The 17,646-nt window shown below is 33.3% G+C and overlaps 2 protein-coding genes across 4 annotated transcripts in view; one reads left to right on the plus strand and one right to left on the minus strand.

Moving 5' to 3' along the window:
* Positions 1-17,646, plus strand: part of LOC120766878 (filamin-A) — a 113,496-nt gene that overhangs the window by 72,788 nt on the left and 23,062 nt on the right. For all 3 annotated transcript variants that reach the window (XM_040092611.1, XM_040092608.1, XM_040092610.1), the window contains 2 exons: positions 10,766-10,840; positions 10,940-11,027. In XM_040092611.1, coding sequence (XP_039948545.1) covers positions 10,766-10,840; positions 10,940-11,027 — 163 coding nt within the window. The remainder of the gene's footprint in view (positions 1-10,765; positions 10,841-10,939; positions 11,028-17,646) is intronic.
* Positions 12,141-14,195, minus strand: LOC120766879 (uridine phosphorylase 1-like). Its single transcript, XM_040092613.1, has 6 exons — positions 14,057-14,195; positions 13,804-13,945; positions 13,046-13,393; positions 12,819-12,957; positions 12,552-12,745; positions 12,141-12,494 (listed from the first exon to the last, which is right to left on the minus strand). The coding sequence occupies exons 1-6, from the start codon at positions 14,086-14,088 to the stop codon at positions 12,405-12,407; spliced, it is 945 nt and encodes a 314-aa protein (XP_039948547.1). The 5' UTR covers positions 14,089-14,195; the 3' UTR covers positions 12,141-12,404.

Here is a 17,646-nt window from a genome sequence, read left to right on the forward strand (position 1 = left end):
AAAACATTTACGTCCTTTGTCCGCTTCTAAGAAGAACTTTTTTTCTAAGATAATTTAATTTAACCTTACTGACTGCCGGCGACGGCCTGATTTCACGGTGCTTTTAAAAGCACATACATAGATCAAAGCAATGCGTTGATCAGCGCCCCAAATAATAAATGCTTTTTGCACGTATTTTTTGGTTCCAATTGGTCAGGTGCAAGGGACACCTTTTGCACTTTGGTCGGGTTCGAGGCAGAGCTAAAACTTCTGCCATGCTCTGGGTCCGGCACCCGATCGTAGTGCGACTCCACACTGAATTGAATTTTTCAATCCTACCTGCCTTTAGGTTTAAACCACAGCCATCACGAATCTCCCCAAAGAGCCAAACCCAATGTGCAGATTGGAGTGAACTCTAAGAGCTAACTGCTGCCCGTGGTACCAAACTTAAGTCTCCGGTCGAACGTTGCAGCTTTTGCAACTACCAGTTGAGCAATCCACAAACTCAATGACTAGTGACATTTACGGCTTGAACTTAGAATGTCTTTTCATTAGAAGGAAACTCATTCAAAGTCTATAATATCATTTCAAGCTGAGTATTATAGCACTATTTCTATTTCTGACAAAGACTATACTGAAATTTCTAAGCAAGCCAAAAATACAGAAATAGCGCAAATGGATTTTCGTCGCCTCTTACGACAGGCATACCTTACCGCGGACAAATTTTACACCCCGCCCGCTAGAGGAAAGGTGTTATAACAGTTCGAAAATTCTAATTTAACATAACGATTTCTCTTAGTTTTTAGCCAAGAACTAATGTATTTATAGAAATCTTTTTTATCGTCTTCAAAATACAGGAATACTCCTGAGCCAATGCTTAAACCCATTTTTCATACACTTTTCATAAGCTGCGTCTAGGATAGCTTTCGTTTGGTTCAGCGAATTGTGTTTTTTTTAGTTTCTCATTTTTGATTATTGGATGGTGTCTAGGTCATATTCATAAACACATAACTCGTTACTAGAATGTTGCATTTGATGAATGTAGGGTCCTCAGACACCATGTCAAGTATCTCTTTTGAGAGTTCCACTCAACGTCATTTCTGTCTTGACACGCTTAATATCCAAAACAATAATCAAAATGCATTAAGTCGATCTACAAGAGATGTTGAAATCCCTTGGTATTCTCTGAAGCCAATACGTAGATTTTCAACCACTGTTTACTTAACTTAACTTTTTCGATGTTAGCTCTTAATAGAGTTAGAGAAACGACTTGCATGAGTAAAGTCTTTGTTGGCTTCACGACCTTCCCTGAATACTTTGTGTCGCCAGATACAATGTTCACAATAAAGTTGACCACCAAAAATACTTTTGCAACATTTTCAACGATACCTTAGCGGTGATTCCATTTAAAACACGAAATTTCAATCGTTGTTCAATTAGTTTTTTTTTTTCAACATAAAAAGGTTGTACCAATCCAGGAAAAAGAAGTTTATTGTTTCGACTTGAGGATTTCGTTACCTCAGAGAGATAGCTGAGGTTGCTAACATTGATTATGGCCCGACTCAATTATTTTTGGTTTATGTTTTTTGGCTTCGGAGAACATGCCAAAAATCAGTTGAGGGCTGTTGAAGTATTTTCCCATAAAAATGAGAGGTCAACTTAGACCAAGCCCACACCAAGCGCATTCAAAATTAAATCTGCTACCGGAATCGAGTCAATAATATTATTTATTCTATGTGAAAGGTGATCTAGCGAAATTCAAAACAGCTGAAGCAATGAATTTTTTCTTTATTTTCAATTCAAATCGTGCCTAAATTATATTACTTTTTCCATATATTTTTGATATTCTTCAATTAATTTTTTTATCTTCAAAGTTGATATATCCACAACTTTGAATAAGTGATTGTCTAATACAATGTACTGTCTGCATATAGTACAACATGTCGTATGAGCAACATAAAATCACTTAGATGAAGGCTCAGGTTATTTGATATTATATATAACTTTAACTGCGTGTAACTTTTAAAGAAGTGATTTTATGGACAAAATTATCAAAACTTTTTTTGTAAAGCGGACAATTTTGTATTAGAATAACACTTTTTTAAAGTTCTTGATTTACTGGCTTAATGCGTATTATCACAAAATCTCATGTTATAATCAGAAATATGTTTTAAAATATTATTTAGGTTGGATCTTAATTCTTAGAACAATAACTTAAAGCTTAGAAGGTGTTTGCAAAACCAAAATTAATTTGAGAAATAACGGACAGCTTAACGTAAATACAGTTGTAATGAATATCCATCATGCCCACATGTTAATTTGGCATTTTCAACACGAATATCTTGCACACTTAAACATAATCAAAAAAAAAATAAAATAAAATTTGAAATCTATACATTTTTCGAAATTTCAATTAATTTTGGTTTCACCGCTACATCAACAAATACACACGTACACATACACCGCGACAAACAAACACACATACGCACATACAAGCGCTGCGGGTGATGCATTCAGAAAATTTTTGATTTGAATAAAAGTATTTTTAATTGGGAACAAAAATAAAAACTCACAGAAAAGTTGCTTTCGGAAGCCAACAATATCTAATAATGGCAGCCACTTTGGTTGCTACCAGTGTGTGTGTGTTTGTGTGGTTGCTTTGCTTGCAATTTCCGCCGCCGGTAATAATAAATAAATACATAAAAATGTATATTAAATATGTAAACATGAATATGTAAATGCATATATGTACATATATATATATCTCTATATATGAATATATATATGTACATATGGGCGCCTGCATACTTCTCTGCCGCCGCAGAGCGCGTGACAAGTCAGGCGTTGCCCGCCAACACCAATAACGCAATGTCCGCCCACCGACAGTAGACGACAACTGTTGTCGGCACACACTATAAACATATTAATATTTATACATATATACTTATAGGTATGTGTATGTGAGCGCAACAACACATAACGGTACATATATAAAAACTACTAGCCGAAACTACTTGGTAACACAAGTCAACACTCGGTCAACCAATTGTCCTGGCTCACCTACAAACACACACACACACATATGCTCACGCACACACATAACTACATTAACTACACACATATGCCTATATTGCATTAAAATATCACTTTCACGATCGTATTTTGACGAACGCCTCGCTTTCGTCTTCACTTAGTCCGTCCGTTGGTTAGCCAAGCAAAGCCAGCGCCAGCCAACATCATCACTGCCAGCCATCATCGTACGGTACAAGCAAAGTCGCCACCATTGACGAGCGAGATCGTGTCGAGAGTGTGTGAACATTTCCAATTGAAGCTTTGTACGCTGCAAACAAGTGTCCACTAAACGCAAAGTCGCAAAGTGTTCGAAGCGCAGCGATAGTAGTCCGTTCACTACAAGTGTTTTGGGTAGTTTGACCAGCGAGGTTTCCAAGTTCCCCACAAATTAATAGACTTTTGTGCTTGTGCAAGGAAAAAAAGAATATATAGAAAATCAAAAAATAAATAACTGTAAACCCTTGGCGTTTATTGCAGTGCTATAAACACATACAACAAAAACACATACGGTAGATATAAAGGTTGGTGTGCCAATTGTACTGCCATCGTTTTTCAATAATTTCGAAAATACCCAATATATTGATATATTGATTTATAGAAAAAATACAAAAAAAAAAAGAATATTAATTCGTATATATTTTGTGTTTCGAGTGTGTAAGTCTCGCAAATAAGACTGCAGCAATCGTCAATCGTTTGGTGGTAAGCTATTAGCAAATAAGGGCGATGCGGCATTTGGTGGTTTGGGTGTGGCATTTTCGAATAAAAGATGTTTTGTAAGTTGCAGATATGCATATTTGCGATTGATTTGTGCTGACAGACACCAACAATGTGTCGTATTGATTATGGTTTTTTTGCATACACACAAGTGTGCAGTGCATAAAATCAAAAATTGTATTTCATTTTCAAACTTTCAAAATACATTATTTCCACCAAAATTTAGATATATTTTCTATAATTTATATATTTTTTTTCATAGTCACCACTATATATAATTTTTTTTTAATATTTATTGAGCAGAAATAGATTGGTCACAATTAGCGTGGGAGATTTGAAAATTTTTCACGTTAAAAAAATTCGCACGCCTCAAAAATGTTTGCCTCAGCAGATTTGCACAAACATTTGGTTTTTTTTTTTTAAATTTTGCAAAGAATTATCAAAAATTTAAAATTTTTCTTAATATTTAAGGGGTTACATACAGTAAAAAGGCCGAAAAAAAACGAATTTTCCAGAACTTTTTTTGAGTTTTTGTTTTACTTTATGGATTCAAAAATTTGTACACATATTACGGTATCTTTTAATTGTATTTTGAGACTTGGTACTAGTAAAAATATTCATTTGAAAAGGAACTACAGCTGAACTCCGGGAGATCCTCTCATAAAAGAAGTTTTGCGGTGACCACTATATCTCTGAACTCTATCCTCTGAAATTAAAAAACCAAACAGATTTCGTTAAAGTACTGTTAAATATAGCAACCAATCGAAGGAATAAAAAAATAAAATTAAAATTATTAATTAATATAATTAAGAAGCTCGTGTTAAAATTCGAGACTAATCGGTTCAGCCGTTTTCGAGTATTTAGAATTCACTTCCAAGCACTCTGAAACGCCTTTTCGAATTTGCGTGTAAATTCGAAAATATTCACCGGAACGATAATAAATTTTCTGTGTGTACCCTTAAATATATATTCATTAAAAAATAAAATAAAACAAAATCGATTTTTTCAAAATTCTAACTGTATATAACTCAAATCTACAAGGAGCTTTCCAAAGTAAACAGGACTTTTTGAATGTAGCTCTTAGTGGCGCCATCTATATGTCAACGGTTGCGTTAGAGTCTGCTATCTTTATCTATTGTCTAGTGAGAATTTCATGACATTTCATTGATTGGAAGTGAAGTTTTAAGCGTTTTAAGTGTCAGTATGTTTGTGTTGTCGGTGCGAAAATGTGCTTCGAACAAAGAGCAAACATTAAATTTTGTTTCAAAATTGGTAGAGCTTTCGTTTCAATTGATGAAACAAGTTTATGACGATGGTTGCCTATCCCGTAGCAGAGTGCACTAGTGGTCCAACGTTTTCAAAGTGGTCGTGAGGACATAAATGACGATCAACATGTGATCACCGGAAATTCCATCGAAACTGTGCGTGAATTAATCAAAAATCAATCGAGATTATCATTGAAATTCATGGAAATGGAATTGAACATCTCCAAAACATCGCGTTTTGACCGAACATTTGGGCTTAAGAAAGATGTGTGCACGGTTAGTTCCGCACAAATTGACTGACGACCAAAAATTTGCTCAGATTACAACATTTCGATTCGCTTGTAACCGATTATTTGACCAAAAATCACATTTCAACCATTAACCACTCCCCGTATTCACCTAATATGGCACCGTGCGACTTCTTCCTTTTCGAAAAAATGCATTTGCCCATGAAAGGAAAGCGTTATGCAGACGTAGAGGCCATTCAAAAGGCTTGCACTGGTATACTGGCGGCCATAACGGCCAACGAGCTAAAACAATCGTTCGACATGCTTTTGGACCGTGCAAAAATTATTTATACTGCATCCTACAAGACCCTTCGGAACAACTGATAGGTTATTATCCCTTCATATCCCACCAAAAATACACTAGTTGACAGCCACTTTGCGACTGAGATGTTAGAGGCTGTTGCCTGCTAATTTTGGATTTCCGAAATGTTAGGAAAAATTTCCAAATAATTTTCCAAATAGTCACAGATTTTTACTTCAAATGTGTTGAATAGTGTTATTGCATATAATATAAAAAATAAAAACTTTTTCCAGCGGTTATAAAAAACTTAGTTTTATTCCACCAATATCTAATATATAGTACATATCTTTTTATTTGCTAATATTGATATACATAGGTACGGTCTATACTCTTGCTTATGATCTGTATGTAGTCAGTTTTGTATATTATTGTATGTAAGAAAAAACGTTAACTTCGGCTGCACCGAAGCTAATATATCCTTCACAGGTGCATTTCTTTTAGTAACTATGTGTTCAGTTTATATGGAAGCTATATGCTATAGTAATCCGATCTGAACAATTTCTTCGGAGATCACATTGTTAGAAATGTGAAATTCAGAAAATTAGAAAATAATGTATACCAAATTTTGTGAATATATCTTGTCAAATGCAAAAGTTTTCCATACATAAACTTGATTCCGATCGTTCAGTTTGTATGGCAGCTATATGTTATAGTGGTCCGATATCGGCAGTTCCGACAAATGAGCAGCTTCTTGAAGAAAAAATGACGTTTGCAAAATTTCAAAAGGATATCTTAAAACTGTGGGACTAGTTCGTATATATACAGACAGACAGACGGACAGACAGACGGACATGGCTAACTCGACTCAGCTCGACATACTGATCATTTATATATATACTTTATAGGGTCTCCGACGCTTCCTTCTCGGTGTTACAAACTTCCTGACAAACTTAATATACCCTGTTCAGGGTATAAAAATATGTTAATTAAAATTTTAATTGATAATTTACTTTCGAAACAAGGTGCAACTGAAATTACTTTCTTGGCACCTTCTCAAGAAACTGTTGCACACAAAGTTACACGAATACTTTTAATACGTTTCTGAATTAAAAAAAAAAAAATATAAATATAAATTGTTATTATATTTATTAATTTAAAGTAATAATTATTATTTTTTTATTAATTATAGTAACAATTTCCCAAATAAAACCCACCTATGAAATGTCATTAGTCATTAGTTAGAATTGGTTGAACGAGTTCTCTCAGAACCTTAAACAGAACACAATATTTTTTAAATATTTTAACATCAAATATAAAGGCAAATACATTATGTTCGAATCAGTTCAATCTTGATTGTTGTAATTTTGAGCAAAAAATAGGAAAAATTAATAAGGGGGAATAATATTTCCCTTTGGTAGCTTTTGAAAATTGAAATTATGCAATTTACCAGATATTCATAGATGAAATAAAATTGCAATAGGTTTTTAATTTTTTCTTCGTGTAAATATACTACATATATGTATGTAGAACTTTTATTCAGTTTAGTTTTCCACGTTTACTAAAGCTCTCTCGATTACATGAAAACAAATAAAATTTACAACAATTTAATTTTTCTTGTCATGTTTTTCTCATTTTTTTTTTTAATTTACGCAACGCTGGACCTATGCCTTGAATATTCGCTGATGCTAGACCGTTGAGTCTCTCTTGACCTGCTGTACTCGTATTACGCAAATAGTTTCCACATCTTAACTCCATAAGGAAATTTTTTTCGAGCATTTGATAACTATATTACCCAACGCAAGCAATGTTTCTTTTTTTTCTTCATAAAAATCATAATATGAAAAGAAAACACAAAAATTATAAAACCTGCCCTTAAGTGAAAAATACTCGTATGAGTGTCGAGAAAAGTAATGTAATATCCAATGCGATAGTTTCATTCAGACTCCTTCGTTTTTTTTTGCAATCTTCGAACAGTTGTTCAATTTCCGGAATAGCTTTCAATATGAGTAACCGTTCACGTTTAAATTCTTGATTTGACTCAAAACGGTTACCTCAGAGCGGTTGTTTGAGTTTGCTGAGTAACCGAAGCCACCATCCTGGACGCGGTTCCCTATCAACGCGTTCTCAACCCGCTTTGAATAATTTTTACCAATGAAAAACACTTGCTCGCGACAAACAATTATCACCGTAGGTCTTTTCCAACATTCTGAACGTCTCGGCACCAGAAATTTGATTTCGCACACAAAATTTAATGAAACTTCTTTGTTGAATAATTTCATTCATCGTAAAAATTGCCTAATGCACTTTATGTACTTCAGAAAGACAAGCTCAAACTAAACACTAGGATTATTTTGATTTGAAATTTGGCACAGAAGTCACTTACAGTCATACCAAACTTAGAAAAAACAATTTCAACAATCGAATTTTCGCTCTAAATTCATATTAAAGAGTCTTACTATTTTTCGCCCACAGTAGTACATTTTCAAGGTGTTCGTAGATTAAAATAAAGTTTTTGTCTGCATTTTGCCGCATTTCTTCCAAATCCTTTGTCTATTATTGCTTCTGCCAACTCTACATCAGGTGATTGTAATTGGAAAATAATATATAGTAAATTGTTCGGAAAGGTTCCATGTACAAAATAATTGACATACATGTATATCAATTCATAGGGTCTGCTACTAACATAAAAACAGAGCGCGGAAAACAATTTTAATTAAAATTCAGACGAATTAACAAAGTAGCATCAATATTAAAAATATGTCGAGGATTTTTTTCCAGAGCTAATCAATAATTTCCAAATAAATTTTTCTCGAATCCTTTTTGCGTATTCGAAAATATAATCATATCCTAAATTTGTCTCCACAAAATAAAAAACGTGTTTGACTAAGTCTCTATATTTCCTTCAACGCCAAGTAGTATTTATATAAAAAATGATTGGTCGAATATATTCGCCAGCCGAAAAAAATATATTAATTGCAGCACTTTTTAATTGTTGCTTTTTTCATTCATTTGACATTGCTCAAGGTTGTGCTTAATAGTCACGTACAAATTTTGAACGAAGATAATTTTATCACACCATATGTTAAATGATCCCGAAATTCACTGTTTATGTCATAATATTTTCCTAAATAACTATAAATAATATTGCTAATTTCTTCTTCAATTTAAGTGTATAACTTAGCTCTGGCTAATGCTGCATGTTTTCGAAGGCAGCGGAAAAGTAATAAATTCAATATATTATGTTGAAGAAAATAGCAATAAATAAATAAAAAAAAAAATTTTAAATAAAAAATAAAAATTAGAATTAAATTAAAACATAAATTGAATAATATTTCGAATCGAAAATAGTGCGAGTAGTAAACAAAAAATAAAAAAAAAAATTATAAAAAAAATCATTTTGATATAGCACTGATTTTAAATAAATATGAAATAATGAAAAAATAAAATACAAGTAAAAAAATTAAAACAAAAAGTAGAGTTAAAATAAAACATAAATTGAATACGATTTCGGTTCGAAAATAGAGCGAGTAGTGAACAAAAAATAAAAAAAATAATAATAAAATATAAAAAATAGTCACAAACATATTTCAAAAATATATTTATTATATGTTTTTCATCACATCTCTAAAAATACATTAATTACCCACAAGCGGAATATTTTTTAAACAAAACATGTTGACATTTCTAACATTTGTATGGAGAGGACACGCGAAAGACACAGCTGCTGGAGCACGTCCACACTTTATTTTGTTTACAAAACACGGAAAAGTAACAAACAAGAAACAGTGACAATAATAAAAGAGGCAAACAAGCAATTAGCTTCTTCAAAACAAAACAAAAAATAAAATTGACTAATTCCAAAAAAAAAAAATAAACAAAAAATAAATAAAAAACTAAAAATAAAAAAAAGTGAATTAAAAATAAACTAAACTAAAATGGGCGTTGGCCAGACGACAATAGAGCCACACAAGCATATATTGTATACACATACATATACTACAACTGTACTATATACATACATAAATTTATGTATATACATATATGTATCTGCCAATTTTCAAACCTAAAAGCAAAAAAAAAATTTTTAATTTCCTTGTATTTTCCACTCATTGTCACTTAAAATGTAAAACAACGTATCACCAAACAATCGAAATTGAGTTTTTTATTGCTTACGATTCACTGCCTCATATAACATATATGAATGCAGCAAACTTTATGCTCCCGCTAACAGATATAACTAACTTATAACCAATTATTATAACCATTTTATAACCAAAACTCATATTTTGTTGCAATATGGGTGGCTTCTATTATATCGTTTTACCTACGCCTGTAAACTTGTGAAAAGTGATTTTACTGTATTTTGCATTTTAGGTGGCGATATAATATATTTTAATAAAAATGTCTCATTAACACACACATATATATATGTAATACACACATACATATGTATATATATATGTGTGTATGTATGAATATCGGCGCTATTTCTGGGTCATTAGTTATTTGATTTACCACGCTTTTGCACACTCTGCTTGTTTATACACACATATGTATGTACACATGATAACATGTGTCTTTGGAAGCGCTTGAAATTGGCAAGTGTGCACATCTGTTGTTTTGCCATGACACAGTCAGTGCAATTAATAATCGACTTGGCACTTAAACAAATTCAAAAAACGAATTTTTAAATGCTTTCGAAGACGAAAATCATTGGAAAATCTTGGAATTTCAAAAATTGCTTGCAGCAAATGCCTCGTTATAACAATTAAAAGGCATCTAACACTCACCGCCAACCTGCTCCTCCAACCCGCCAGTCAAAGTGAGGCACAGCAATGCGGTTTATATCAATCAGTCGCATTTCACATCGAACGCTGCCGGCATTTTTAGGCCAATTTCCAGCGCAAAACAATAAAAGCCCTTCAAACGTCAGTTACTACATTTTCTAGCTGCTAAATCAATCAACATGCAATGTAGTACTTGTATATTAGCCAGCAGATTGCAAAAGTTGCCGTTATTTTTTCATAAAAAAAAGTGAATTTTCTAATTTTTCGCGCTGCAATAAGTGCGAAACGACAGCGTTGCCACACACGATAAAAGCGTAAGAAAGTTAATATGTATATTGATTTCTTTTGCACAATATTATTCGTTTCTTCAAGTAATACACATTCTTCTAAACAAAAAACAAATATTTTTATTCACTGCAGGCTGTTGAAAGCATCGAGGAATATAGCCATAGTCATAGCGAATATATCGAAGAGCATACGAAGATTGTAACACAGGTGAGAATCAGAGACATAAAATTAATTAGTGAATGAAAGATTGTTTAATTGCGCTTTGCAAAAAAAAATTTAATTCGCATTGTGATTTCTTTTTCACAGACAACTGAATCGATCGCCAGTGAAAGATCTTACAGAGCAGTCGCTTTCGAGAAATTACCGTTACCCACTACCGGCGGAAACGTTGTTGGTAAGTACAAAGTGACTTTATACAAGTATATTTGTAAAATTTATGGAAAATTTGTAATAACTAAGTTAATGTGTAGAAAGTAATTGCAAAAAAAATAATCAACTTATATAGTCAAAACATAGACTCTCAACTCTCAAAACTCTCAAATACAAACATACTATAATAAAACTATTATATACATATATATATAATATATATAAAATGAGATCTTCTAAATTCTCTCAGTATAACCAAAGCTAGGAACATATTAAAAGAACTGCTAGCAAAACATTGAGAGCTTTTATAGAGCTCATCTCATGTCAGATTCAAGAAACGCACAACAGATTATATTACAATATATTTCTAGTATTATAAAATAAGAAAAAACTGAAATCTTAATCTATATATCAGAGCCACGATTATGTTTTCAACTGCTCAAGAATATTAATGTTGTTTCCTCTACGGTTGGCCATAATAAAATCGTAAGAACATAGCATTACTGATTCTATAAAACGCTCGTGAGTTTCAAAACATAATTCTCATAATTCCGTGGCGATTTAGAACAATACAACGATTTCGGTGTTCAACAACAAAATATATTATGGAACTCGATCACTAACTGAAAGCACAAAACCACATACAAGAAAGTATTGGAGCATTTTAGTCAACTACAATAAGATTAGTTATTCGTTAGAGTGGTTCTTAAGTCCATCATGAATGAAAATACAAGTATGTGCCCTTTGTAACCCTTTCTTGAATATGGATATCGGTAGGTTATATTTATAATATGTATATGAATTTTTTTCGAATCAATGCAAGCTAATATACTGAGAAAGTATTTGAGAAATTAGGCTGGGCACATAGTGAACATCGAGTATTTGATGAATCAAATTAGAGGTAATACTAGGTACTTTTCGGTAGAATTTGTGAAAATAACCGTTATAAAGACCAACATATACCATAATTTAGTGTTTCAAAACTTACCTGTCGCACCAGGATCTAGATCCATAGGCTTAAGGAACCAAACTAGAAAAATTATATTCCTAAATAAGTCAGAAGTTATGTTTTGTTATGACTATTTTTATTATGGATCTGGTTCGTACAGTGAAAACATGACACAAACCTGCTAAAAATATATAAATATATACAAATTTCTACAAGATCAGGCTTTTGTCATGACTCCATTGAGCAAACCACGTACTTTTTGCATACAAATTTCAATTGTGTTGCTGTCGAAATGGTTAACCAAAAATTTAATATTGCTTGCCAAAAAGTATTCGTCTCCCGTATTTAATTTTTAAGCGTTTGCTATGAATACTTTGGATCTAGCTTGTGAGCTGTTGGTGTATGGTGTTGAAGCAAGCCACTGCTGTGGTCGCTTTAAGCACAATCCTCCTTCTAAACACCCAGCTGTCGGCGTATGTAACGAGCTAGTAGCTTAGCTGGACGCTCTTGCCACTCGCCGAGCGTCTCTTTAGTTTCTGTAATCTGTGATTGAGTGAAATATACTTAAGTGTTCCACACGGTAATACAGTTAAAATGTACCTGATCACCGTTCAGCCGATTCACTATGGCCGCGCAGATTATACCCGCTTTAAGGCCGGCATTGTGGGTCAGCGCTGCAAACATGGAGCTCTCCATTTCGATGTTTACTACACCTCTTTGCTGCAGCATATTTAACCATCTCATCTTGTCCGCTTCTTGGTAATCACAAAATGCGCCATCCAAACGGCCTTGTCCTAGACCATTGCATATGGAACAACTTATTACTTATATATTATACAATAAGTAAGGACCCTTTACAGCACTCACCTTCATAGAAGTCATCGGCGCAATAAGTCTTGCCTATAACCGTTTGAAAGCCATCGCTTGGGCTCGCTACTGCCTTGAGCTCTTGCGCCAAATTAGCATCTAGTTTAGTGGGTCGCGGCACAACATTGCCCAAAATTTTCTGCGGATCAAAGATTTTACAACAGTTATATTTATATTATTAGTGTTGTCTGTTTAATCAACCAACGTTCATCAGAAATATTACTCACGAATTCATGTTCGGCATTCAATTTGTCATTGAGCACACCATCGGAAATGACAACGGTGCCACCCGGTACACCTAAACCGCCACAAGTTCCCAGTCGTATGAAAACCGGGTTCTTACATTTCGCATGATGTACGAGCTTAATCAATTCATGCAGTAATATACTAATCGAGGGATTGCCCATGCCATGGTTGACACAAATAATCGGTCCTGCCTTGTACATGGAGTAACGATCTGCGGCGCCGGTTAAGTCAGACAATTGTGTGCCAACGGGTAGCTTGTGTTTTATTTCGTTTAACAGATATTTGGCAAGATTTTCCATACGTTTCGGTGTGCCACCTACGATGACGAACTGTAGAGAGAGGAGAGAATCGCTGATGTAATTATTTTATAGACAAAAGAACGGAACTGTCAGGAGACAAAGTGTATATTTCATGTTTCCAGTAAGATCTGAATTCATTTATAACTAAGGTTAGGTTACAGGACTTCGAAGAGCTCGGTGATAATGAAACAATATGGTGGAGAAGAGAGTTAGATAGAGGAGAGAATTTATTTGTAAAAAGTTTAATATTAGTATCTATGAAAAAATTATTTTTAATTAGAAGATGGCTCGAAAACTCTACTGCCCTACTGAGAAAAGTGCGAAAAGGAGATTGAGCTCTCAAAGCAACAGAATGTTTTTCGATAATTCAAGCTGTTACTTCTCACATCACATATAGACAAATATAAAACGTAGACCTCATATCAAGATTGCAAGCTTACCTTCACATCGCCGAACATTTCTGGCAAATTGTGTGTTTTCGTACCCAAACCAAGATGATAAAGGAAATCTTCATCCATACGAGCGATATGAGGATTACGTATGAAACCTGTTGGGCATTCGGATGAATGTTCTGTTGTTGACCTATAGTAGAGCGTATAGTAAATACCCATTTTTATGGCATTTAATAGTATATACAATGCTTAATTTAAGCTAAAAACAGCTCTTACTTCTAGCCTGTATAACTGTACTTACATACAACCACAACTCGGCGAAGCTAGATCCATGTTTTAGAATTTTGGCTTATTAATACTTAAAAATCGGGAGACGAAAAGAAATACGTGATTTTATGTACGAAAAATTTTATAGATTATTTTCTAAATAAATGTCATGAAAATTTATTTTGAAATTTGTTTAACGAAATATCAAGTTTACATAGTTACAAAATTTTTAAATGAGTAGTTTAGAGAGTTTCGAGGCGCATTCTTGATTCCTCATGTGAACTTTCATTCAAGACGGGGAATACGTTATTTTTATTCGAAGCATGGACTTTAAGATTTATCTAGAACTTAGAAGGTATAGAGTTGTAAGAACCGCTTTAGTAAAAGCTAATGAATTCGTTAGATTTATGACAAATATACTTTTATACGAATTAATTTTCGTAACAATAGGCTTTTTCGATCCGCCACTTCTCCTCTCATTTTCTTATAAAATAGTGCTCTTTCTTTTTCTAGTCGAGTTGAATGTTTTTCAAGAGCACAAACTCTTGGACTCTGGACTTCATAAAAAAATGAGTAGAGAATTGGCAAGCCGATCTTTATTAAAGAGGTATAACCACTTGCTATACTCTCTCAATACCATTCCTTTTGATTTATACCAGTTGTTTGTTCGATTGGCCACTTCATACATTTTGACGAATCGAAGACTGTTTATGCTTATTTAGAACTTTCACATTGTCATCCGATATATGATCGTAACTTATACCATATTATGCATTCAAGTCCCTAAAACTAATATATTCACATATAGGATGTTTCGGTGCATGATATTTAATTCATTGACTATTTATATTTTAATTAATATATATGTATATACATACATATATGTAAATATTTGACCCCTCATTATTGAAAAAGTCTGCAAATATGACTATTTATGTACGTAAGTGTACATATATCCTCATGCTAATTGCTACAACACTTTATGCCAGTAAACATACTAGAAATAGCACCAACAAATCGCAACGACATGCGTCGTCTGATTTTTCGTGATGGTCAAAATAAACAAGAAGTGCGAAAAGACAACACTGCGCCTGTCACTTTCAGAAGATGGCAAGTGGCAACGACAAAATCTGGTGGCTTGATGAAAATGTTAATGTTGATTTGCCACAAACACCATAAAAAAGCAGACAAAATGCAACGTTATTTTTTCATTGTTGTTGTTTGTGTTATCTGTGTTGTTAGTGACAGATTGTCAGTCCAAGTGTCAGCGAAAATGTTAATTAAGCATGAACTCTAGCAATTGGCAAAAACACACGAATTTAAATAAGTACATAGTATATACATGACATATAGTTTTTAAGAAAAATAGGAGCAACTTTGTATGAAAGAAGTATGAGCAGGATCGTTGAGAGAAAACCTGGACCAGGGGAGGATATAGGCTTAAGTCAGTATGATTTATTAATTCTTGGAGAAAAAATCTAAAACAAAATTGTTTGAGAGAGGCTGATTGCTCTGAGCACTCCGGGACCGGAAGGAATTGTCCGCGATCTCCCACTCTTTATCTGTCACTGAGCATGAGAGCAATTAAATTATATGCAAATTATTGTTTGGGATATATAACAGAGGGGCCTTTTATCTGTTTCCGGGGTTAGAGCTAAATTCGACTATTTTGATCAGGATCAGGTCGCTGTTAATATAAGCAACAATAATCTTAGTTCGAAAACATTCATTAAATCTATATAGATCTATGTATATATCTTCTTATTATAAAGATTAGCCTTTCACTTTATAAACCTAAATGTAAAATAAATAAATTTACCACCCAAGTCAAGTCTTCAGTCAACTTGTAGTCCTTTGATCATACCCAGGCACTCTAAATTTTATATAAAAGTTTAAACCAAAGTTGAGATAAGAGACCTACCGTCCATATTCGAAGCCGAAATTATAATTTATATTTATTTTTACGTATATAAAATTATCCGATTTCGAAATATTCAAAAAACCACTGTATCTAATGTTGGATTCTACCTTAACTCAGCTTTCTTTTTGTTTTTTTGTTTCGAACGAACTTTGTAGTCACTGTCGTGTTTCCGATATACCTCTTCCTATAAAGGATTTTTATAATAAATGACTATAAGAACAAACTCTCAACAAATCAATTACTTTTAAATAAATCACTAACTGCTCTCTAATTGTTTCTGTCAAACAGCTTGTTCTCTTACGAGACATTTAAAAAAAAAAAATTCTCCGATTTTGGATTTAGTCATATCCATCCTGTATACATATATGTATGTATATAGGCGAACTAGACCTTTAGTTTGGGAAATATCGATCTGAAAAATTTCGGACGTCCTTCTCTGCCTAAGAGCAAGCTGTTTTGTCGGAACTGCCGATGTCGGACCACTATAGCATATAGCTGCCATACAAACTGAGTGATCAAAATCAAGTTCTTGTATGGAAAACTTTTCTATTTAAAGAGATATCCTCACGAAATTTGACAAGAACTATTTTCTGAGGCAACGCTATGATCTCTAAAGAAATTTTTCAGATCGAACTACTATAACATATAGCTGCCATACATACTGAACGATCAAATTCATGTCTTTGTATGGAAAAATTATTCATTTGACTAGGTAACTTCACGAAATTTAGCTTTAATTAGTTATCAAAGCAACGCTATGATATCTGAAAAAATATAATAAATCGGACTGTTATAGCATATACCTGTCATACAAACTGAACGATCAAAATCAAGTTTTTGTATGGAAAACTTTTCTATTTGAAGAGATATCTTCACGAAATTTTACAGGAATTACTTTCTGAGACAACACTATTATATCTGAAGAAATTTACTAGATCGGACGACTATAGCATATAGCTGCCGAACAAACTGAACGATCAAATTCATGTCTTTTTATGGAAAACTTTTTCATTTGACGAGATATTTTCAAGAAATTCGGCACACAGTTTTACCAAGAGGCGTCGCAATAATCTTCAAAGGATATTCTAGCTTCGACGCAGCTGTAAAGGATATTTTCCTGTATTTTAACCACATTCACCAGTTGTGAGTCATAATATCTTTTTTTATTTAAAAGTGGTATTTACTGTTTATTAATAAAGTTTCATTTAAAATCATACAATTATGAATATTTTCAACAAAAATGTATAACGGTCTTCCTTATTCGCATTTATTTTGATATCGAGCACGCACCTGCCGCTGCACACAGCACAACAGTGCCGAGTATAATTTTGTAAATGGACATTATTAAATTCAAATTAATTTTTAGCAACGCAAATACTTTTCACTTGTGACATGAACATGCAATTTATTAGCGTAACAACAGCAGCATTTAACAGTTATTAATTATATTCAAGATTTATGAGCAATTCCTCAATTGCACATTGTCAATGTGTGAAGCATATTTGAACGGCACAAGTTCGTTGCGCTCTGATATAAGCAAATTTTCAAATTTTATCCCATACATAATTACTATATGTATAAATGTGTGTATATTTAAGTAGATGTGCATTTATGCATGCGCTTGAACGACGCGCCGTTGTGTCGCCTACGGAGGAATCACTGCGTGCTCCGTGGTGCAGTGGGAAGCAGCTTCCAATAGTTGG

The sequence above is a fragment of the Bactrocera tryoni genome, chromosome 1, assembly GCF_016617805.1.
Source record: "Bactrocera tryoni isolate S06 chromosome 1, CSIRO_BtryS06_freeze2, whole genome shotgun sequence".
In the NCBI taxonomy this organism is placed as follows: Eukaryota; Metazoa; Arthropoda; class Insecta; order Diptera; family Tephritidae; genus Bactrocera; species Bactrocera tryoni.